Genomic DNA, 26622 nt, shown 5'->3' on the forward strand with positions numbered 1-26622 from the left:
AACCCAAATATTTCGAACTTGTAGTAGGCCCCGCACGTTGAAATGACATTGGAATCTAAAGGTCATTTGAATGTTATTTTGTCTCACTCAGTGAGCAAAATGCGATTTTTCTCACTGTTTTTAAGCAGCAAATTACCCTCGTTCGAGCTGCTGACGTGAAAAATATATTTAACTACCGAAGCTGCGAATAAAATTTCACAAGAATGCGAATTGCGACCTGTATAGGAGAACATCCGGACATACGAAAGCAGTGTGCCTTTGAAACGGAGACTTTTGCTATCGCTTCGGTCAATTATTACACGAAAAACAACTGGTTAAACTTGTAAGGGTTCCACGGATCCCTAAAACACTAATTGGATGGAACTCTTACTATTATGAAACCGGGGTCAGTGACATTTGGCACGCGATGTTACCAATAGCTATATAACTAACCGTGTCTAGCTAGTCTATATGAGAAGGTTAGGTAGGTATCTCTAAATACACATACCCGTATACACCGTGGGTCCATATAACCTGGCAGATTTTAAAGATGTATTCTCAACCGCATTAAGAGATTAAAATGTCATATACAGTTTACTGGTTAGAGAAAATTACAATTTTTGTGAAAATTTTGGCTGCGACGCTGTCACTATGGGGACCTACTGACAGACATTAAAGTTTTAAAGGAAAATTGCAATGTTTATTTGTAATTAAAAAAAAAGTTTTCTTATTCGTTGTAATGATTTTGTTTCGCTAAGATCTAAAAATAATTAACGTGCCACGTGCCAATACACAGTCACAAACACACATACACACACACACACACACACACACGCACGCACACGCACGCACACGCACACACGCACACACATACACACATAAATGTTTTTCCGAAATTGACCAAATGTCACATTACATATTTTGCTTCTTATGACCTCAGGAATGTGTAGTTAAAAATCTGTCGGGTTATATGGGCCCACGGTGTACATAGGTTAAAGTTCGAATTTGTACACATTTATTGCATTTTTAGGGTTCCGTAGTCAAATGGCAAAAAACGGAACCCTTATAGATTCGTCATGTCCGTCTGTCTGTCCGAATATGTCACAGCCACTTTTTTTCTGTCTTATTTGCTTGTTTTGTGCAATCAAGTGTCTTACTACTACGAATACTACATTTTTATACCATAACTGTGGCAAACTAGCGCAAAAGCGGTGGTGGCCTAGCGGTAAGAGCGTGCGACTTGCAATCCGGAGGTCGCGGGTTCAAACCCCGGCTCGTACCAATGAGTTTTTCGGAATTTATGTACGAAATATCATTTGATATTTACCAGTCGCTTTTCGGTGAAGGAAAACATCGTGAGGAAACCGGACTAATCCCAACAAGGCCTAGTTTATCCTCTGGGTTGGAAGGTCAGATGGCAGTCGCTTTCGTAAAAACTAGTGCCTACGCCACATCTTGGGATTAGTTGTCAAGCGGACCCCAGGCTCCCATGAGCCGTGGCAAAATGCCGGGACAACGCGAGGAAGAAGAAGAACTGTGGCAAACAAGCGTACGTCCCGCCTCATCGTAAGCGGACTCCGCTATGAGCGCTTGCAAATCCGGGCAGCCGTCTTTGAAAAAAATCGGCCAAGCTAATGTCGGGCCATGCTCAGTGTAGGGTTTCCTAGTTATCATTCTGTCAGAACAGGCCAAACGAGGGCTATTAATTAGCAAGTATCATGTACATACATTACAAGCATAAGGGAGTACAGTCAGCATCAATAGTAGCGGATGAAACAACGCACCAAAAGTATCCGATATTCCGGAAAACTTTTCCAAATATACATAAATCTCTACAATTTACATTCACAAGTATATCTTATACCGTCTTAATTGTTCTACATATAGGACCATCACATTTTGTTAAGCTGTTACAGAATGGTAGATACTTTTGAAACCTTGTTTGATCCGATACTTTTGATGCTAACTGTCAGCATCAAAATTAGCGGATGAAACAACGCGCCAAAAGTATCTGATATTCCGGATAACTTTTCCAAATATAAATAAATTTATAAAATTCGCGTTCAAAAGTCTTTTACAGTCTTAGTTGTTCTATATTAAGGACATCACTTTTTGATAAGCTGTTACAGAATGGTAGATACTTATGAAACGTTATTTGATACGCTACCAAGAAGAGAAGATTTTTGCAATAACTCACAAACGTCTGGACTGAACATGTTCGCTGTAGTTTTCATTGAAAGTATTTACTAAGCTGTTGTTTCAGGAATTTTTCATATTTCTTGGACTCAAATGGCTCAAAAATTAGAGGGGAGGGACACATTTTTTTCGGAGCGATTTCCTAAAATATTACTTTATCAAAAAATGGTTATTAGAGACTTGTATTCGTTTTAAAAGACCTAACCAACGATACCCCATACTATTGGGTCAAAGCAAAAAAAACTCAAAAAATATCATTTTGTATGGGAAGTACCCTAAAAAAAATTATAGTTTTTATTTTACCGTTCTGTCGCCATGCATGATTTATATATCCATGCCAAATTACATCTTTCTAGTACTAACGATCACGGAGCAAAGTCGAGGACGGACGGACAGACAGACATGGCGAAACTATAAGGGTTTCTAGGCGACTACGAAAACCTAAAAAGGCGGACCCTTTTTTTATAAGTACAACTTCTGTGGCAAACAATCATACGGCCTGCCTAATGGTAAGCAGTTACCGTAGCCTAATGGACACCTGCAATTACAGGGATGCTTTGAAGAACCCCATACTGTAGTCGCTCGAGAAAAAATACCAGGAATAGAGAACCTCCTTATTTGTTTTCAGTCGGTTAATGAAGAAAAATGCGACGTTTATAGTGCATTATTAAGTAATTAAAATAACCTGCTTTGCCTGGCACGCTTAAACGAATAGCTAAAGACTAGTCTAGGGCACGAATTGAGTGGCTCGAGTAGCGGCGACCAGCGTCCGGAGCGCGGTTCATGTTTATGTTTAAGCCAGTAAAATTAAGGGCTTGACCTCGGTTGGACTGAGAGATAATAAGTTGAGAGTGCGTTCTGCGCCCTCTATCTTAAAAACGGTTATGTGGATGAACTTGTCGCAAATTTTATACGCTACATTTTGTATCTAGATATAAAGATCAACAACTGGAGGCGCCTTGTCTGTAATTTTCTGTACAAAACAGTCAGCCGATTTTGCTAGTGCTAGTGCAAAAGCCAAAGCCGCGGACGGACGGATAGACGGACATAGCGAAACTATAAGGGTTTCTAGTTGACTACTGAAGCCTAAAAACGTATAGGGATGACAGGTTCTAAGTACGAAAAGTCATTTTTTTTATTTAATTTTAATTTTTAGCATACATTAGCATTACAGTAATGTACCAAAGCGCTTACATACTAGTCATTAAAAATAAAAAATAAACATTCAATAAACAATTTACCACACAAAATTAATTCAACAGTAATATAAAATATAGCTGTAATTAATATAATAATATAGCACGAAAACCGATTCGTGGACCAAACGTCTACTGGAGTGGCGACCATGGGGGGAGGAACGTCCTCAAAGTAGACCCCAGATGCGTTGGGACGACGACATCAAAAGGACTGCGGGGAAGAAGTGGCTCCAGGTCGCACAGAACCGTGACGAGTGCCATAAAATGAAGGAGGCCTACACCCGAAGGGTAGAGAAGGGCTAAAGAAGGGCAATTGAAATTAAAATTATAAATAATATCGATACATTACGGATTACATAATTGTTTGTAAGTGACCTCTGTGAACTCAGTAAGAGCTAAACAAATCTATTTCAGTCGAGATCTTATTTAAAATATTGATTACGGTGACCGTTGGTGCTCTAGCGAGTAAGTTAAGTGACTATTTCCATACATTATTCAAGTTCTATCAAAGATTGACATCTTAGCTATGCGGCCTGGAATATATACGTATATCTCCTGTGTGTCTTATACACTGTAACTATATACATATAATTCTGTCTAAAACATGGGTCGATCAAGACGCAGCGGGGCGTCTCGCAACGGGGAACTGTTTACTACACTCGGCTTTTTTATGTGTACAGAATTTTGTATTGAAGTTGCGGTAGGAAATCGGTATAGTCGTACGATTTGTACCTGCCATATAAATTTGCCATACGTAAAAAAAAATCAATACCTATAAACCTAGAATATATTTGAAGCTGCTGAAGCGATCGACATCAGAATCGTAGTGATTTGTCAATAATAATAATAATAAAATTCTTTATTGTGCACTACTAAAGAAAAGCTTATATTACAAACAAAGACAGGACTTAAATTAGTAGGTAACAACAGGCGGACTTATCGCTATAAAGCGATCTCTTCCAGACAACCTTCAGATAGCGAACCGGTGGCAAGAAATAGGCTATTGGACAGTGCAAAACAACAATAGAAAAAGTATACTTATAATATTTTAATTTTAAATTATAAACTACAAACAATAAAACATACACTACATAAACCTACATAAATAAATATTAAGCATTCTAGGGAGTGAAGTAACAACCAGGTACAGAAAATAAAGGAGAATTTACTTACATGAATGAAATGACCAAGACTAAGAAAGTGATAAATAGTGCTCTTTAAGACGTTTTTTAAAAATAGTCAAGGATTGAGCTCGTTTTATATCAATGGGCAAAACATTGCACATTCTTACAGACTGGAAAGTGAAGGATTTGATTTAGAACTTACTAGAATCAATATTTAGTTAATGGAAATCGTTTTCTCCCAAAATGGAATATTCATAGAAAAAGTACCGTTATTTCGTTAAGATCGCCAAGCTATTCTTCCCTCGTAAGCATATGCCTGATCATATCGTCCTTATCTTACTATAAGATGGGGTCTTTATACTCATATTCCATACATATATTCCATCTTGAAACATGTTTACGAGTACATGTAATAACTAGTGCTATTATAGACTTGAGACTTATCAGTCCTATAAAAGACTAGAGTCAGTTTTGTAGACTTACGCCATCATGTAAAACATTTTTTTAAGCTTATTACTCATTTGAGACTTCTGTGAAAACCCGATTCGTTTCTAAGACGAGGCTCATTTCAATAAGAACTTTATCACCATATACTTGAATCATATTCTTTAGTTATCGTGCGTCTAGTGTTGTTGCTACTCAAGTTTTTTGAGTCTAAATTAAAGAACTCGACTCGTTTTTTCAAGACTCAAGAGTTTAAAAACTTCTGAATCTTTTAAGTCCCGAGTTGAGTCCTTTATTGAGTCTTTTTAAGCGCAACACAAAAGGACTCGAGTTTCCGAATAAAGACTTTGTCAACAATTTTATAGGTTTTACCTAAACTACAGTAAAGGAGGCGTTATTGTATGATTTATGTTATGTACATCCATGAATTTTACATAAAGAATTTCGAAGTTATTTGTAAAACAATTACAAGTTCTCCGAAAAGTACTCAAGTCTCTACAAACGACTCGGGACTCTAATAAGTCGAACAGAACTCGAGTTTCGTCTTAATTATAAGAGTCTGAAAAACTGAGTCGAGTCTTAAAGCACTCGAGTCTTTACCAGCACTACGTAATTACTGTACGAGCGAAATGCCTGTCGGCTGTCACAAATAAACAAGGCCATTCGTAATTGACCGAAGCGTTAGCGAAGGTCTCCTTTTGAAGGTTTGAATTCGGACATTTTGCTTTCGTATGTCCGGATGTTCTCCACTACAGGTCGCAATTCTCAACCGATTCTCGTGAAATTTTGTGAGCAGGTACAGTAGTTAGAACATGCATACATATATACATATTATTATAATCACGCCTATTTCCCGGAGGGGTAGGCAGAGACCACGGATTTCCACTTGCTACGATCCTGACATACCTCTTTCGCTTCTTTCACTTTCATAACATTCCTCATACACGCTCGTCGGTTTAGGGTGCTCTTGACCTGGCCTTTCTTCAGGATTTCCCCGATTTGAAACAGTAGTTAGAAAATGGTGGAAAGTGGCATTAACGACTTAAGTGCCACTTAAGACCATTGTGAGTACGCTGTGATAACGATTCCACGAAGTATTTTTTTTTAAATATTTTAAGCTTATCAATCTTACCGCGAGGTCTACAGCTCACAGATCCAATAAGTTTATATTTTTATAGAACTTTAACGTTTATCGTAATACACTTCTACTACACACCTTTTTATTGCAATGAACCGCACATACGAAAGCTATTTTGCTCCAGTCGAAACGGTGAAATTTTGCTCGCTCTTCGTGCTCGATTGGTTTATGTTTTTTTTTAGCTAAATACGTTATAATGTAAAACATAGTTATAATCCGGTCTGAAAACCCGAGCATCAATCATAGCGCAGCAGGATGCCTCTACAGGGAAACGAAGCCAGATACCGCTAACGGACAGACGACATACAAGGACTACGTTCTTTAGGGTTCCGTACCCAAAGGGTAAAACGGGATCCTATTACTAAGACTCCGCTGTCCGATCTGTCTGTCTGTTACCAGGCTGTATTATCAAGAACCGTGATAGCTAGACGTTTGAAATTTCCACAGATGATGTATTTCTGTTGCCGCTATAACAACAAATACTAAAGTACGTAAAGTACGGAACCCTCGGTGGGCGACTCGCACTTGTCCGGTTTTTTTCTTGTGAACACTATCTTAAAGCATAGATACTTATGGCACAACATGATGTTAAAGAATGGCTTTACCGCCCGAGCTGATTATCTTCTTCGTCTCAGCACCATCCACTGCTGAACATCTGCCTCTTTCATGGATTTCCATGTTGTTCTGTTTGCGGTAGTTGTATGCCAGGTCGGCCTTGCCGTCTTTCTGCCGATTATGTATACTGATATCCAACTAAGTTCAACGCATATCGAAACAATAATAATAATAATTCAGCCTGTATACGTCCCACTGCTGGGCACAGGCCTCCTTTCACGTTCGAGAGGGCTTGGGCTATAGTCCCCACGCTAGCCCAATGCGAGTTGAGAAATTCACATACACCTTTGAATTCCTTCGCGGATGTACGCAGTACACACGATGTTTTCTTTCACCGAATAGTGGTGAATATCAAATGATATTCCGTACATAGGTTCCGAAAAACTCATTGGTCGGAGCCAGCATATGAATAAGTGACCTCCGAATTGAAAGTCGGATATATATATATCCAAACATATCCAATAAAATTGTTGTCGCTAAGTCTGCTTAATAATGTAAAGCATATAATCCAGTCTAAAAACACGAGCATCGATTACGGCGCGACGGGATGCCTCCACGGGGAAACGAGGCCAGACATTGGTAATGGATAGACGATACAAAAACGCTTATATAGCTTTTGAAACTTCGCCATGCGACGCGAGGATCTTTTCTTTGTTACAACTAGGGGCTCCGTTATGTAAAAAAACATATAGTTTATTATCAAATCTGCTCACAAAAATCACGAAAATTGCTTGAGAAATACGGCACCAGGGCCTAGCTAAGATGCAGAAAACGAGGCGAAATGCCTAAATAATATATGTAAATGATAGCGTTTTGTTTTTGCAAAAAATTTACATCTTGGCTAGGCCCTATACAGGAGTACAGTCAGACAGTAGCAGCCACACATATAAAACGCTTTTGCCCATGCTGAATCGTAACGTGTCGCTTGCCCTACGCCCTCAATTGGTCAATAAAAAATTGTATTTTATACAATGGTGATCACTATTGTACACAATACTTTTCCTAAGAGTCATCTAAAATAATACGTTTTAATAATGAAAATTTGTAAGTATTTCAGTAGAAAAAATGTAGTATAAATGTAGACACAAACGCGCGACTATTTAGTTCCGCCGGCACGTGATTGGTCAATTTTTTTTATAGTTGACTACTCGAAGAATATTATAATTGAGTTGGGAGCCCATACAAGAAAAGTATTCAATTATAGTTTGGTATACGAAATCTTAATTCAACTATTACAGTCGACGAATAGAAAATATTATTATTATCGGCTAATTGATTATAATTATCCTGTCTGAAAACACAAGCAACTCTGTACGGACAAATGATATATATTAACGTCACCAGTCATGGGACATTTAAGAGAAAATTAGGAATATTTTCTAACTACGAACTACGTCCACATTGTGAATGTCATCTCGCTCTGTGTGGTAGGGCACAGCACAGCGGATGTCATTCCAGATCTAGAGCAGAGCCCAACTGGGGAAGTACCTCCACCTTACAGAAAATCGCAGCCAAATAACACTAGACCCTACTCATAGTGTTGTGTTCCTGCCGGTGAGTAAGGTTGCCAGAGCTCAACGAGGGTGGGAGGGGGTTAGGGTCGGCAACGCGCATGTAACACCTCTGGAGTTGCAGGCGTACATAGGCTACGGATACTGCTTACCATCAGGCAGGCCGTATGCTTGTTTGCCACCGACGTAGTATAAAAAAAAACATGACAATGGCGAACTGTTAAACTTTACCACAACGCCACTGTGTGCATAAATTGTGTGCTATTGTAGAGGCACCATGACGGTGATTCTGCTGCTCGACGAACGACATTGACAACCATCGGAGAAAAAGCTCGGACACATTCAAAGCCGTCTATTTCATGTATATCTCTGTGATATCACGTAAAGCGTATTCACATGAAAGAACTGTGGATGTAACTCGGTTTCGTGGAAAGGAATATAGTTTATTTACATATATATTTTTACAGCTTTATTTACGTTTGCGTATGAGCTGTGCCAGTACATATCACTTGATCAAAGGGAATGTGAATGTTATTAGTGTTGTTATTTACTTTAGTTGGAATGTGATATTTATAAACAAACTTAAATAACAATACAATACAATACAAATACTCTTTATTGCACACCTCAATACAGAAACAGTACAAATAATACAACACGTAAAGAAGTGGTAAACAACAGGCGGTCTTATCGCTAAAAAGCGATCTCTTCCAGACAACCTTTAGGTAGCGGAATTAAAAAAAAATGTTATGTCAGTAGGTGTTCCAGATGCAATAAAAGAAGTCTAGCACAGAATAAACACAAAACAAATCAATATATCATATACAAATATAAATAAAAAAGATATAATAATAACTTTAAGATTAAGCTTTTTATAGCATTGATAGATCATGGCCCCGTATAGAAATAAGTTTTTGGCAAAAATTAAATTTTTGGTATAAGTTTTTTTCGCTAATTTTACTTTTCTTACGGACAACTAATACTTATCGAGAAAATTCTAAAAACCCCAAACACAATTAAGTTGCGTTATTTTATCACAGGATCACACAAGGTTATGTATGTACATAACAGTCAGTACAGTCACGTCAGAAAATATCGGTACGAAAATGTCCCAAAAATATGTATACACTAACTTAATATATGGGCAATAAAGTCGTGTATACATATTTTTGGGCACTTTTTTCGTATCGATATTTTCAGATGTGGCCGTACCTGATAAACAAAGGAATTTGATTTGATTTAATTTTTAATTTGTATTTTTATTTTGTATTTGTATAATTTGTATTCGAGTCATTATAGTCGAGATGACGTTTTATTCGCAATGAAATGTCAATTTTAAACAGTTTAATCAAATGCCGCAATAGTGTTTTTTTTTAAATACCACAACGGCGGTAAACAAGCATACGGCCCGCCTGATGATAAGCAGTCACCGTAGCCTATGGACGCCTGCAACACCAGAGGTATTACATGCGCGTTGCCGACCCTTTAAAAACCTTTACACTCCTTTTTTGAAGAACCATACTGTAGCCCCTCGGGAAAACCTCGGCAGAAAGCTCATTCCACAGACGGAGCGTCCGCGGGAGGAAACTCTTCTTAAACCGCACAGTACGCGACCATTTAGGTTCTAAGGTGTGAGGATGAACACCCTGCCGACGGCGAGCGGTGCGGTGATAGAAAGCGGCCGTTGGCATCATGTCAAACAATTCTAATATATAATCGTTAACATGCGGTTTCTGAACATTTCATAAACAGCTTACAATACCTATGTGTATGGACAAAGCAGGGTATGTAACTGTACATAATTAGGCATTATGTAGCAGTCACATATAGTACTATTTCATGTTTCAATTAGCAAAAATCGTATTTTCCTCCCACGGGCAGAAAATCTCCCTACATATAGATAATTTATAGCTTACTAACGATACAAACTAAAAATAAAAATACTCAAGACTAGCGATTAGCATCAGAGGATTGCAGTCAAACCTAACTAATATGCTTCAAAGTCCATTTTAATTCTAACCTCTTTGAACGCACTGATGCCTCCAATCTGGGGGTCACGGTATACTGGGCGTGTTACAGATAAAATGTATTTTGAATTGGACAGCAGGTGCGCGGGATTCTGTGACGTGAATAGAATATAGGACACATTTAAAGGCAGAAGATTGTTCGGTGACAGTTAAATAGTGAAAAGATAAGTTCGAAAGACGACCAGTCTGGTCTAGCGGGTACTCGTAGTGACCTATGAAGCCGATGGTCCTGGGTTCGAATCCCGGTAAGGGCATTTATTTGTGTGATGAATACGAATATTTGTTCCTGAGTCATGGGAGTTTTCTATGTATTTAAGTATTTATAAATATTTATATATTATATATATCGTTGTCTAAGTACCCTCAACACAAGCCTTATTGAGCTTACTGTGGGACTTAGTCAATTTGTGTAATAATGTCCTATAATATTAAATAAATTTAAAAGTCAAATCTACCAGCTAACATAAGGAAAACAACTCTATAGTTGTGTAATAATGTCCTATAATATTTATTTATATATATTATTTATTTGTGTGATGAATACGAATATTTGTTCCTGAGTCATGGGTGTTTTCGATGTATATAAGTATTTATATATTATATATATCTTTGTCTAAGTACCCACAACACAAGCCATCTTAAGCTTAGCGTGGGACTCAGTAAATTTGTGTAAGAATGTCCTTATAATATTTATTTATTTATTTAAAAGCCAACGTCACCACTATCTTATTAACCGAGCAAAATTTTCTGTTTCTGTTTGGTCAAAAATGCTTTCGTATCTGCTGCTGTTCTCTACAGATCGCATTTTTCAACCGATTCTCGTGAAATTTTGTCATCTATTTTATTTAAATTTTTATAATGATTCTCAATGAATATACAAAGAATCTCATTTTATCCACGTCTCGCTATTTGAATAGTTTATATAAATAAAACAGTTTCGAGCTGTAGACATGACAAATTGTTTTTAAAATGTTTCTCGATCATGTTACATCCTGTATCCCTAGTGTAAATTTAATATTTTCGACAGCGAAACGTGACGTACGCGTTTGCGTTAAGTGTCATTTTGTATGAGATTTTTGACTTTACAAAACGTCCCGCTTGGCGCGCTGTTCAAAAACCCATACAAAATGGGACTTAACGCAAACGCGTACGTCACGTTTCGCTATCGACTAAAATTACACTAGGGGTACAGTTCTCTAAACGTTTCGTATAAAAAACCGTCAAGTGGAAAAAAACTGCTAGGAAATGATAATGGGTTCTAAAAATATCAATTAAATTTGGCAACCTAGCTTTATCATACATTTAAAATATTGGTCCCATTATATAAACATAATATATTAATGCATACAATATTATCTTCTTGGCGTGTTTCTATTTTATTTATGAACGTAAAAAAAGCTTTATGCATTCGTGCTTTTTCCGTATGGGACCATAGTTGAGGCTAAGAAGCCACACTAATACTAACTACATATACATACACCTAAATTTATCTCTATTATAGTGTCCAATGGACCAAATCTACAAGTTTATACTTCCGCATCTACAAACACATGGCACGTGTCTATTTTAGTGTCCATAGACAAACACGCGGCCATTATGACTATAGTTATTTCAATCCTTTGAACTACGAGTAAATACCCGCAATAAAACATTTGACCTTTTTGATAGCTTCGGAACACAAATAAAAGTGGGTGCAGGTCTTTGAAATTGTTTTTATTTATATATAAATATATTTTAATAAATAGATAATTTGGCCATTTTATTTCAAGTTTTCCAACTACAATTTTTTTCATACTTGGGAATAAAAGACTTTTTTCGCAATATTCTAACCCCCCAGATACACACAATGTTTTTCATCACACTTGCAAAAAAAGAGCAAAATTTTGAACGAAATAATTCTTAAATAAAACATTCGTCCGCCATCTATTGTCATTGTTTGACAGGCACAGACCTATCTGGCATTCAGCGACGATTGAAAATTGTGTAAAAAATATTTTAAACGGTTATTAAATTAGTAAAATTAAATCTTTTTAAACATAAACAATAATATTAAATTAGAAACATCAGTATTTTAAAAGTAAACATAATATATATGTTTCGTATGAATGAGTGACAGGATAAAAAGCAGCTATTACTCCCTAGGGCGTTATAGAGTCCGATTATTTTTACAATCCATATTTCCCGCAGGAATCAGATTAGATTATGAGCAGGCTTGATCAAGGGGTTATGGAGCTACAAGAGCCTAGAAGGTCAAACAGCTATTTGTGAGGGGTCTTGCTTCTCTGGTCATATTTTTCCAAGAAAGTATGGTCGAGATTGGTTTCAAATGAAAGTTTCAACTGAAGATTTGGGTCACTATAAACCGTATCCGAACGGGAGTGGGGCGCTGCAATCACAACCTCCACAGATGGGGAATTTCGTCGACACCAGCCTGTGACTGTGGGGAGCCTATCCAAACAATCGCTCACATCGTCGAGAAATGTCCTAAGAGGCGGTTTGCCGGAGGCATGCAAGACCTGATTGCCCTCACAGCAGATGCAAGGGATTAATTATATAATTATAGTTTTAAATCTAAATTGAGCAGTCAATCCCTTGCATCTGCTAACAATACAAATATACATATGTATATTTCCTTTTTTTTTTGTAAATAACACTGTAAATCTTCATTCAGGAAAAGCCATACGATATAATAATAAAGTGCTCGGTTTACACATTTATGATATTATTAGAAGTATTAGTACAAATTATATGATTTTCAGAAAATATTTATCATTTATTTCAGTTTATAATTTATGATATTGTTTATAATTATTATTGCTTATTGCTTATTGCTCATGTCTATTTCTTGGTCTCTCTTTTTTTATTAATTGTAACCTTGATATATTTCATATTGTAACATCTTGTGTCACATGTGCTTTTGTATCTAGTGTGTATTTTGTTATTATATATACAGTTTCTATTTGCGAGTTCCTGTAATTGGCTCTGTACTACTATCTAAAAAGTTTAATGTATTTTTTATAGCTGTTGGAATTCCTTGTATAAATAAATAAATAAATAAATAAATTTACATTTTTAAAATACTAAGTAAGATAAAATAAGTGTTCTGTGAACAAAGTTTTGTACGGAACACTAAAAAGAAATAAAATAAACATAATGTATTTCTCTTCATTTTAATGGCCAATGCATTTAACAAGACAGGCCAGCAATCCCAAGATTTCCGTCATTACTTGTTATGTCTCGCCTACATTAACGCTCGATAATAATACATTTATGTCTCAATTTATGGACTCCTGTACCATTACCACGAGTTTATCGAGCCGTTTACGCTAGCGACTGCGTAAATTCATTCTCATCTCGCTCATACTGATCTATTAATGTGAGTTATCTTGAGCGTTTTTCACCACACCAACGCGAGGAAAATACTAATTATACTATGCAATACCAAAAAAAATTAAACCAAATCAAATCCAAATTAACGTACTTAAAAATTCTCATTCATAATCATCATTTAACCTTTTGACCGCCAAAGACGTCATATGACGCTCGCGGCTACAGCCCAATATCACCCTTCATGCGTACCGACAAGGTTCACGATTATGCGCCGCGTACGTTAGGCGTGGCGTTCAAAAAGTTAAAAGACAAATCTACCAGCTAACATAAGGAAAACAACTTTATACTTGCATCAGATTACTTTGCCCTTCATGTGGATAAAATGCAATTTTCTCATCAGTTTTTGAACAATCAAGAGAGCCTTTACCAGCTGGTGTGGTGAAAACATAATTCCTATCTTTTTCTTCTTCTTAGTGGTATACTCTTGTCAGAGTAGTTATGGTCATTGCGGTCGTTGTACGACCTTTTTCGTTGTTTCCCGTCATGCTTCTCTATTGATTGCCTGCCGCACGTACAGATTTAAAGGTGACCCGGTGAGAGCTTTTACTTGGTCCGTCCATCGCATTGAGGCCGCAATTTAATTCCTATAATTTGTAACATGTTATTAAAGGAATATGATTTTTGTGAGTTTAAATAATCGCTAGCGCCTAGCACCGTTACTCTTGGTAAGGATACCGGCTTTTTATGGGGCTGTTAATATAAACGTGTACTGATTTCGAATTCGGAATGCTGGCGACGGACGACATTGTCGAACCAATGGCTGCTACGGAAATTATAATGGCGCTTTTCGATATACGAATGCCGATAAAAGTAGTTATTATGGGCCATATGTACTGTGAAACGTTGTACGATACATGGGTTCCCAGCACCCAGTGCTTTGCAGAAATCGCGAAACGTCTGGTTGACGTAACTGGAGACCGGAGAGCTGGCGGCTTCCTCGGACTACGTATCAATATTGCGATATAACGAGAAAATGCCGACAGCATCCTTGGTACAATGCCTCAAGGGCCTATTTTAGTATTAAAGCTGGTTATAGTAATCATCTGTGTACATATACAGATGATGTTATTGTAAATAAAATGCATTATAAACAGTAGTCATTTAATTTGTTTTTAACTGACATTTTATTGACTTAAAAATGAGAATTTAACACTGTAGTTTAGTTATTAACGTGAATAATATTTTGAAGAGGAATAAAGGAAGGTCTGCGAATAGGCACCTATAATTAATAGGTATGATTATAATTAGCAACTCGTGTCGATTTAAAACACTCCCTTCGGTCATGTTTTAATTTATCGCCACTCGTTACGTATTTACAATTTTTCGCACATGTATAGTTATGTACTATGAAACGGCTATTAAATTAATCAAAATAAATATTTTTTTCAGGTACAAATAAATTATAAATGTCGTTATTTTAAAAATATAACTCGTTTATACCTACGAACCAACATATGAGTTAGCGACACAATAAAAAAAACCGGACAAGTGCGAGTCGGGCTCCGTTCCGTACTTTTTAGTATTTGTTGTTATAGCGGCAACAGAAACATCATCTGTGAAATTTTTAAATGTAGCTAGCTATCACGGTTCATGAGATACAGCCTGGTGACAGACGGACGGAAGGACGGACAGCAGAGTTTTAGTAATAGGGTCCCGTTTTACCCTTTGGGTACGGAACCCTAAAAAGCTTTAACTCCCTTGGAAGTTCTAGCTTTTTTTCTCACAATCCATAACTAACAATACACTTTTTCTTTCAGTGTACCTGCAAGAAAAAAGGTCTTTTTCGAGCAAGTGTGTTGAAAATAAATATTCTTTGTTACAGAAATGGCCGACGCGACCACCCCCGCGCCGCCCACCCCAGGCACGCCGGGCGCGGATGAGACGGCGCCCGCGCCGAAAAAGCAGGCGCGCTCGCGTGGCAAACCGCAGCCAGAGAAACCTAAGCGAAGTTTGCTTTGCTTAGGGCTCAAGAACCCGCTGCGGAGGCTGTGCTATGCGATCGTGGAGTGGAAGTATCCTTTTTAACAAAAAAATATGATAGTGTAATTAAAAGAGAAGAGAAAATTTTGTTTTAAAACCTTTCTATGAGATATAACGTCAGCAACAGTTACTGACTTTTGGAGGTCAATTCTAACTTACATATCAAAATCTTGGAAGCTAAAGGAGGGTGGGCTAATTGGCTCATTTGACAGATAAGGGCTGGTTTCCGGAGTGGATTTTCTACTATCGACCATATCCATGCAGTAAAGCAGCTGATGGAGAAAAGCTATGAGTACAACAGGCCCCTGTGCATGGCCTTCGTTGATTATGAGAAGGCCTTCGACAGTGTCGAACATTGGGCCGTGTTTGACGCTCTCCATCGCTGCTTAGTAGATACTCGCTATGTGGATGTGCTTCGGGAGCTATATAGCTCGGCAACAATGCTAGTTCGGCTTAACAAACTTAGTAACCCCATATCCATCCAAAGGGGTACTCCGTCAAGGGGATACCATTTCACCCAAGCTTTTTACGGCTTACGGCGATACTTACTAGAAGACGTAATAAAAACGCCTGCATGGGACAAAACTGGTATCAATATCCATGGTGTCTTCTTGTCGCACCTGAGATTTGCCGACGACATTGTTTTGTTGGCCCAGACCCTGGAAGATCTTCAAAGCATGATTGAAAGCCTATACCATGCTTCTTTGAAGGTAGGTCTCAAGATGAATATGTCTTAGACTAAGATTATGACGAACATCTCCGGTAAATCGATTCCATTCACTAAGATTGGGAACGAAATACTATAGGTGGTCGAGCAGTACTTGTATCTTGGACATATTCTATCATTTGACAAAACACACCAGAGATCTCCAGGAGAATCCTAGAAAATCTCGGAATACCAACATACGTGCATTACGTCGCACAAATTAGTTAGACAATTTGCCGATAGATGGCGCTGTACACAATTATAATTAGTATAGGTACTTCTGATCAAAAGACTCGCCTTTATATGTAGTTACACGAGATACTTCAAAGTTTGTACGGAACCCTCGGTGCGCGAGTAAAACGAACTCACACTTGACCGGTTTCTTTCCTTATGGCTTCTTTCTATTTCTTTCTTCCATTTTGTTACAAGAATCAAAATACAAGGACATTTCCTCGCTTTTGTTTTGGACATGAACAATGGAAGGATATTTTTAGCCATTTTTATAATGATCTATTCCGGTCGTTTATCGACGTAAACATGACGCAAATAAGCAGAAAAATAAGTGTTTTGTCTTAACGTTAACGAGAAAGATAAAAATGTCAATGTAAATCCAAATGAAAATAAATCTAAAATGTGTTTGTAAACATTTTCGCCAGATGTTCATGCAGACTAATAAATTTACTAGTGGCTCTGTGAGCTGTGGACCTCGTGGTACGCTTAGAAAATGTAAAATTTCATAAGTTTTTAGCAAAAATTCCATTTTTGGTACAAGCTTTTATCGATGTATAGACATCTTTCCACAGGCAACTAATACTCATCGAGCCAATTCTAAAAACCCCAAAAATAATTAGGGTGCGTTGTTATATAACAGAGTTCCTATGGCCACCTTCTGTCTCCGCCATCAGATCAGCTCGATGGTACCATACTATTGCATATCACCCGACTTACATATGCATGCAAATTTTCAGCTTCATCGGAAACCGGGAAGTGGGTCAAATTTAACTTGCAAGATTTGATACGTAAGTACATACAGTCATAGGTACAGTGCAAGTTGATAAAATTATAGTTATAAAAAGCGGCCAAGTGCGAGTCGGACTCGCTCATGAAGGGTTCGGTACCATTTATGACGTATTAAAAAAAAACTACTTACTAGATCTCGTTCAAACGGTAAGTAAGTAAGTAAGTAAGTCGGTAAGTAAGTAGGTAAGTAAGTCGGTCGGTAAGTAAGTAAGTAAGTAAGTAAATATTCTTTATTGCACCAACAATTATACATTTTACATACATGTAAAACTACAAATGAATTTTAAAGGAAAATAGAACCAGGTAACAACAGGCGGTCTTATCGCTAAAAAGCGATCCCTTCCAGACAACCTTTAGGTAGCAGGAAATTTCGAACTCATACAAAAGTCAACAGGTAGTGCAAGGAGCTAAATATGGAGACTATTAAATACAAACACACATATATATATATATATTTATTTATTTATGGTAATGTATAACATATATTTTTTTTAGTTTTATCATTCATTTTTTTTTTTTTTTTAGTTTTGTCATTTTAGAAGTTACAGGGGGGGGGACACATTTTACCACTTTAGAAGTGTCTCTCGCACAAACTATTCAGTTTAGAAAAAAATGATATTAGAAACCTCAATATCATTTTTGAAGACTAGGAAACCGCGCCATTTTGTTTACATAGACAACGTACTATTGACGTTATTTCACCGCTATATTACGGCTGCTATATACGGCACCGTTATCCTAGGAAACCAGAGCTTAAGGGTCAATTCATAATTGTGGAAGTGCCGACAATAGTATAGTAACCACCCCTATTAATCGAACTGGCACCAGTAATGGGATGGTACTCGTATAGACTAATCCTGTAAAATAACTCTCTCTCTCTTCTTCCTCGCGTTGTCCCGGCATTTTGCCACGGCGCATGGGAGCCTGGGGTCCGCTTGACAACTAATCCCAAGATTTGGCGTAGACACTAGTTTTTACGAAAGCGACTGCCATCTGACCTTCCAACCCAGAGGGTAAACTAGGCCTGTAAAATAACTAATAAGTAATTATCATCAGTTTTAAACACTGGCAACATTTCACCATATAAGTATATGATCACCCACTGGATGTCCATGCATGTGAGACCAAATAATAATTTTAATTTAATTTAATTTAATTTGATTTAATTTGATTTGATTTAATTTAATTTAATTTAATTTAATTTAATTTAATTTAATTTAATTTAATTTAATTTAATTTAATTTAATTTAATTTAATTTAATTTAATTTAATTTAATTTAATTTAATTTAATTTGATTTAATTTAAGTTATTTAATTAATTATTTTAATGTAGATTTTATTTATATTAAGTAAATTATTAGATTATAAATTATTCATTATATTTAAGCAAAACTATGGATAATTATGTCCGAAATAAACGATTTCATTTCATTTCATTTCATTTCATTTCATAAGAGGCGTAGAGATACTTAAGAGGAAAGAACAGCTTTTTGAATGTAACGAAGGAACCGTAATTTTTCTATGAAATTCCATTTCGGGAGAAAACGTTTTCCATTAACTAAATCTTAACAATCTCTTTGATTTTGATATCGACCGCTTCAGCATAATATATTCTAGGTATATAGGTTTTGCTTTTTACAAAAAAATAATTAAATAAATAATAATAAATAAATATTATAGGACATTATTACACCAATTGACTAAGTCCCACAGTAAGCTCAATAAGGCTTGTGTTGAGGGTACTTAGACAACGATATATATAATATATAAATATTTATAAATACTTAAATACATAGAAAACACCCATGACTCAGGAACAAATATCCATGCTCATCACACGAATAAATGCCCTTACCAGGATTCGAACCCGGGACCATCGGCTTCATAGGCAGGGTCACTACCTCACTACCCACGAGGCCAGACCGGTCGTCAAGCAATTAACAAGCAGAAACATCTGTGAACGATGCTATCAAGCTTAGCATAAATTTAAAAGTAGGAAAATTACTGTCTTGGATGAGACTTGAACTCACGGCCTCTGGATCGATACTCCAGCGCTCTGCCATTTGAGCCACCAAGACCTCATCCCTAGGCAAATTTTTCCACCTATGCCATTTTTCCATATTTTTCCAGAGGCCGTGAGTTCAAGTCTCACCCAAGACAGTAATTTTTCCACTTAAAAAAAATTGTTTATTTTTTGCAAATTTTGAAAAAAGAGGAAAACCTATAAACCTAGTTTTTCATTGTGTCAAGAAAATATTCAAAAATCATGGAGAATGGAAAATGTTTAGAAGTGCTATAACTTCCCTCTTAAGTTTTATTTTTCATAGATGTTTGTTAGTTTTAAAACTAATGGCGCCATACATCCCATCAAGTGATTATATGCTCTTTGCATCCCATGACTGCAGCAAAAACAAATAGTTTTAATTTGTTTTCCTACTCCTCTACTGTTATCTGTCATTTATGCATTCATTAACACGAATATAAGAACATACATAAAAGATTTCAAGAAAAGTCTATATTTTCTATTCCTCATAAAAGCTCTTGTGCTTTTATAAGCTATAATGTTACTGCGATTAATGGCTACCAACCTAACAAAACCAAAACGAATACAGTTTTAAACTAAGTGCATTGCTGCCAACTTACAAAATATTCATTTGGTTGCATATAGTAAAAATAATTACTTCATAAGTCAGAAACACGCATGTGACACCCGTAATATAGCAACACCCATAGACTACGAAGACCGCTTAGCGTTGCTTGTTAGTTTCCGTAGGCTACGGTGGCCAAAATTGAGAAGAAACTGTCCAAAAAATTAATTTAGCAAGTAGCAAGTACCAGGGCCTCATGAGTTACGAGGAGGTGTCGCCGACCGGCCGGCCGCGGCCCGGGGCGGGCTGGGCGCGTAACAAGGTATGCTCGCGCGTCTTGGCTATATACTTTTGCTGTAATTTGTTTACCTAAATTAAGATTTATTTTTGTTGACTCGTAGGAAAAATATTGAATAATAATAAAATACTATAATAATATTGAAACCAATTGCAGTATCTATAATTAACCACGTCGAAAACGTATAGGACGAATAGGACATTCATCTTTCAACGCATAAAACAGAAAGAAATTCCCCAGGGTCGGTGCAATATCAAAAATACTAAAAAAAAAAATCTTAAATGTCCCATGATTGGTGCCGTTAATATACCTCCTTACTAGAAAATTGTTGAAGTTAGATTTTATTTCGTATTTTTCAATATATTTCCTTAGCAGAATCCCAGACCGTTCGAGTACATGATTCTCACAACCATCTTCGCGAACTGCATAGCTCTGGCTGTCTTCACACCCTTCCCGTCTGGGGACACAAACTACACTAACGGAATATTGGTAAGTTGTTAAAAATGTTTATTCAGGTGTTCGTGCTTTCGCTTGAACCGCATATGAGATAAACTTATAACTTAGTCTTATTCGGGTGAATTCCTAGCAGCGGGTATACAGGTGCTAAACTGAAAAAGCTGTTTTTTAGTTTTAATGTTATAAAATGTATATGTATGTTGTCTATAAGTTATTTGCAATATGGGCCTTGTTGCCTGATTCAAATTTAGAAATAAATAAAAATAAACAAAATAAATAATTGTGGTTATCCTTGTACCTCCCAATGTACAGTCACGTCTGAAAATATCGACACTATGAATGTGCTAAAAATATGTATACACTACCTTAATATATGGGCAATAAAGTCGTGTATACATATTTTTTGCATTTTTTTCGTATCAATATTTTCAGACGTGACCGTACATTACGATGTAGGTACACTCAGTTTAAATGGAATGCTCAGTTTAAAGCATCATTAAAACGACCAAAGTAGCTTTTCATTTGTCTCGAAAAATTTTAATAAATGAAATTTGACTCAATCTAAATTACGCTTAGATCACACTCAATTAGCTTCAATTTTGTATGGTGAGCGACACGAGGTTATGGCATCTGCCACGAATACCGAAGTTGGTTCAATTCCAGCCCTGTTTTTTATTTATCGTATGGCAATTACTACTACACTGTATATTGAATAACGATTAATTTATAATCTAAATCTACATTTCTCCAAGTAGGTAATGGCTGCACTCGTTATGTTTTTGAAATCTTCCACTGGGCCATCGTATTTTGTCAGTGGGCACTCCAAAACGATATGGCGGACAGTTTGCTTTGGGCATCCGCACTCGCAGCTTTCCTGGTCATTCCATCCCCATTTTTTCCGGAGGTATGCACAGTGGCCGATTCCTGTTCTCAGACGGTTGAGCATGCACCAGGCACGACGTGTTTCATTGGACCCCGGCACGTAACTCCGCGGGTTAAACTCGAAGAGATCAGATGGGACATCTTCATGCGACCATTCTTCGGACCAGGCTTCGTTCAGGTTCCACTGAGAGCGTGGTTGGTGGATAAGGAGAGCCGGTGGGTTTCTTGACTTTAACCGTGTGCACCTGAACGTAGCCAAGTCTCTGTTCAACGGCAGTTCCGGTCGTTCATGGGCCTTGTCAATTTCTCTGAGCAGGTGTAGTTTGCGCCGGAGGTGAGGAGGGGCAATACCACTTAGAGCCGGGAGCCAGTGTACAGGGGTGGGCTTCATGCACCCCGTGATGAGGCGCATCGTAGCGTTTAGCTGCGTATCAATAACGCTTGTGTGGGTACTGTTGAGCCAGGCGGACGCGCAGTATTCCGCTGTTGAGTATACAAGCGCCAACGCCGATGTTCGTAGGCAACTAGCGGAGGCTCCCCATGTAGTTCCCGTTAGTTTTTGCAGAATGTTATTTCTGGTCCTCAGTTTTGCTGCGGTGTTATTAAGATGAGTGCTGTAAGTTAAGCTTCGGTCCAGAGTGACACCTAGGTATTTGGGAGACGGATTGTGATTGAGCACGGAGCCCCTGAATGGGATGCTGAGTTTCTTGGTAGCTAGTCGGTTATTTAGATGGAAGCAACACACTTCAGTTTTCGAGGCATTAGGACACAGTCGCCAGCGAGTAAAGTACTCGTCCATAACGGCTAGATCATGTTCTAAGCAGTTTTCAGTGGTGCTTATATTGCAATCCTGCGTGACTAGAGCTAAATCGTCAGCGTAAGCGAATTTCCTCGATTGAGTCTCTGGCATGTCGTAGGTGTACAAATTGAAAAGAGTGGGGGCCAGGACTGATCCCTGCGGTAGCCCATTATTCAACACCCTAGTACTGCTGGATTCATTCCCAAGAAGGACGCGGAATGGCCTGTTGGTAAGTGCATCTTCGATGATCTTATATATTTTTAGACATGGGATCACCTTGAGGAGCTTAGAGAGGAGTCCGTGACGCCACACGGTGTCGTAGGCAGCTGTCAGATCTATGAATGCAGTTGACGACTTAAGGTTCTCATCGAAGCCTTTTTCCAGGTGAGTCGTAAGCGCAAGGACTTGATCACTACAGCTGCGGCCTGGGCGAAATCCTGCTTGCTCCTGTGGTATAAATTTGTCGATGGTTGGAGCAATGCGATTAAGTAGTATCCGCTCTAGGAGTTTGTACAGCACACTGAGAAGTGCGATTGGACGGTAACTGTCAGCTCGGTCAGCCGGTTTTGCAGGTTTGAGGACTGCAGTAATCTTAGCCAGTTTCATGGAGGGTGGAATTCTCCCAGAGTTGATGATGGCTGTGAAAAAGTTTGCAAGCCATTTTTGCACGCGAGGTCCACAATGCTTAATAAACTCTGGAAAGATGTTGTCTTCTCCGCAAGCCTTTCCACATTTCATGCACTTTATGCTGGATTCTATTTCATCAGCAGTCACCGAGCGACTGAAATGAGGGTCCGGGGCAGACTGTGACTTCAGTATTTTCAGCTCCTTCTTGACGACACGAGTGTGGGCTTTGTGACTGGGTGCCTTTGACAAGTTTACAATTCGACTCGCTATTTCGTTTGGGCTTACTTTACTTCTATTTGCCTGGCCACCAGCTCCAGATGTGAGGCGTTTCAGTAAGTGCCATGCTTTTCGGCTTGAATGGGTGAAGTTCATGCCTTGGACTGTGCTCTCCCATTTCAACTGGCGCGCTCGGTTTAGGGATGTTATGAGGGCATGGGCGACGTTGCTGTCCGCAGTGCTGGTGTATTCTTGCCACAGAGTCTCGGTGTCAGAGTTCCAGCAAGGTATGTATTGCTTGCGGTATCCACGTGGAATATATTTTTTTGCCGTTGAGATTATTAATTTTAAAAATCTTTCGTAATTTTCTACTAGGGGCGGTATCCATCTAATTGAGTCATCTAATACCTTGGTGTAGCTTCCCCAGTCGGCTTTATGGAAGTTCCAGCGTGGCACAGGGTATGACTGGATGATTGGTATCTTAACACCGACGTCTAGAAGGACTGGGCGATGTTGGCTATGTGGGAAATCCTGCAATACAGTTCTATTTACTGGTATGGGACGTCGGTTGCAGTCAAGGGAAACAAAGGCTAGGTCGGGGTTATATTCTCGGCCCCAGCGAGCAGATTTAAAGGTACCTTTATCCTTATTTCCGAATACCAGAAAGTAGTTGCACTCATCTGCCCAATCCACAATAGCTTCACCATTCCCATCATTACCTTTGTAACCCCAGGAGGTATGATGGCTGTTAAAATCACCTACTACAATGGATGGGTGACCGAAGTTTGGCAGTGCGGGTTGGGGCCATGAAATATTCGGTGGTTTGTAGATATTGCATATCTTCGTTTCTCCCACTTGCACTGTTGTAATTGCGATATTCACATCGTTTATGGAGTTGCATATAATCGTAGCCGATGACAAGAGGTTTTCACGTATGTATATAGCCGTACCGTATTTAGCGTGATATGTAGCACATAGCATGTGGAAGCCAGGTATAGTTCCCCTTCTAGAGAGTTGTATGGGGTCTGCCGCGTGAGTCTCTTGGAGCAAAATGACGTCAATTTTATAGTCTATAGCAATCCTGTGCATGCATTCGGACTTAGCTTGGCTTATGCCTTCTATATTTAAAGAGCAGACTCGGGCTGAGGGCCCTACGTCCTTAGTCGTCTGGCACTGTGCAGTGCTGGAAGTAGGCATTTGGGAACGCATTCGATTTTTTTGAGCATAGCGAGGCATCTTTAATAGAACAGTAGTAGTGAGAACCGTGAGATCTTCTGGAAGACAGTACGGTTGCCAGTTTGTTGCACTTTTAGCACCACCCAGGGGTCACGTGTAGGGTAGCGGTGGGTAATTCCTACGGACGTGGTGCAACTCGACCCCCTGCCAGCCCTGTAGGCCTTCGGAACTTTTTCTTTCATTATAATTGTTTCTACCTAATATAATACAAATTTAAATATTTTAATAAAATATGAATTTGATTCCCTCTGTCTCTCGCGCATGAGAGGAGGCCTGTGCCCAGCAGTGGGACGTATATAGGCTGAATTATTATTATTATTATTTATGAATTTGATTTGTTTTCAACATAATTATATTTAAATTTGGCTTGCAAAAATGCTAACAGGGAATCCATGTTAACCTACCCCCCTTATTCATAAACGTCTACTAAAGTTGACAAGCCGCTAATAATAGTTTCTCCCTTTCCATCATATCAATGCGTCGGAAAGGGACAAACAATTATTAGCGGCTTGTCAACTTTAGTAGACGTTTAAGAATAAGGGGGTTAGGGTATCTTAACATCGGAATTTGGATTTTTAAAAATCTTTGTAACAGTATATCTTTTGATTTTATTGCCTGCCGTTTAAAATTAGGATCTTATCGTACGATTACATAGAAAATGTTTTACAAAAAATAACATTTCCTTTAAATTTTTCAGGAAAAAGTAGAATGGATATTCATGGTGATCTTCACTGGGGAGTGCGTGATGAAGATCATCGCATATGGCTTCCTGTTCCATCCTGGGGCTTATCTGCGGAACGCGTGGAACAGTCTGGATTTCACCATCGTCACGATTGGGTAAGATATTATGATTATTATTGTGAGCCTATTGTGTCCCACTGCTGGGTAAAGGCCTCCCCCATTTTCTTCCACTCCTCCCAGTTATCTCGCTATAGCCGACAAGGTTCGCCGGATCCCCGATTTGACTCACGGGGCACGCACTCCATGGTTATCTTGACCCGCAAGTCATTCGGCACACGGCAGACATGACCAGCTCGGTCTCACTCTAGCTTGAACGCTTTTCTAGCTACATCTATAATCTGAGTTTTAGAGCGCAGCGTGGTGATCCAGATGCGATCCTTTAGTTTTACACCTAATATGCTGCGCTTCATAGCTAGAATATAAAAATATGTATTTTTGAAGTGAAGACTTCTTTACCGGCGCTGTGCACTTTTTGTGATGGGGATTTTTTTTTTAAACTCGCATCAGGGGTCACGTGACCGTCAGATTGAAAATTCGTAAGACGGACACGTGACATTATGGTGACGTGCAAATTGAATGTCATCGAAGCCTGGTTACTTTTGAAAAATCGTATCTCATTCAATTGTGAATTTTCTTTATAATCAAAGTGTTGTCATAACGGTTAAAGAGGTTTAACCTTTGTTGTGTTGTATTGTATGTTTGTGTTGTTGGGTGTCCATGATTGTAGATACTCAATTTTCTCCTTACCAAAACGTATGGACCCGGGTATGTCCTTTGGACCCGGGTATGTCCTTAAACTACGTCCAAAAGAGAGGTATGGGCAATGTGAATGTCATCTCGCCTTGTGTGGTAGGGCACAGCACAGCAGATGTCATTCCAGATCTAGAGCAGAGCCCAACTGGGGAAGTACCTCCACCTTACAGAAAACCGCAGCCAAATAACACTTGACCCTACTCATAGTGTTGTGTTCCTGCCGGTGAGTAAGGTTGCCAGAGCTCAACGAGGGGGGTGGGGTTAGGGTCGGCAACGCGCATGTAACTCCTCTGGAGTTGCAGGTGTACATAGGCTACGGAGACTGCTTACCATCAGGCAGGCCGTATGCTTGTTTGCCACCGACGTAGTATAAAAAAAAAAAAAAAACGTGAAATAACAAAAAAGGAGCGTGATTGTATTACTTAATATGATGGTGAACGATTCATTATCATTTACTGATTGTGTAGGCTGTAGTCCTGCTCACGTCTCATGAATTACTCTATGTTATATATTAACACTAAAATTCGCATTTCAAAATATCTTCCACACTCAAATTTATTTGCGTGGGTATAATAGAGAATTATATCTTTTTATAAAAGTGCTTCTCAATTGCTCCAAAATATCAAAAATGCACAAAGTTAATATCTATTCAAGTTTTCACTTCAGCCGGCACTCCCGGAGTGCAACCCGTTGTTATTTT

The 26622-nt window shown here is 38.3% G+C and overlaps 1 protein-coding gene across 1 annotated transcript in view; it reads left to right on the forward strand.

Moving 5' to 3' along the window:
* LOC133530696 (muscle calcium channel subunit alpha-1-like) overlaps window positions 1-26622 on the forward strand; it is a 126329-nt gene that overhangs the window by 31992 nt on the left and 67715 nt on the right. Inside the window, exons 2-4 of the mRNA XM_061868713.1 lie at window positions 15443-15632; window positions 20596-20701; window positions 25126-25265. Of these exons, the coding sequence (XP_061724697.1) occupies window positions 15445-15632; window positions 20596-20701; window positions 25126-25265 (434 nt within the window). The 5' untranslated portion in view covers window positions 15443-15444. The remainder of the gene's footprint in view (window positions 1-15442; window positions 15633-20595; window positions 20702-25125; window positions 25266-26622) is intronic.

The sequence above is a fragment of the Cydia pomonella genome, chromosome 23 (genome assembly GCF_033807575.1).
Source record: "Cydia pomonella isolate Wapato2018A chromosome 23, ilCydPomo1, whole genome shotgun sequence".
NCBI classification, from domain to species: Eukaryota; Metazoa; Arthropoda; class Insecta; order Lepidoptera; family Tortricidae; genus Cydia; species Cydia pomonella.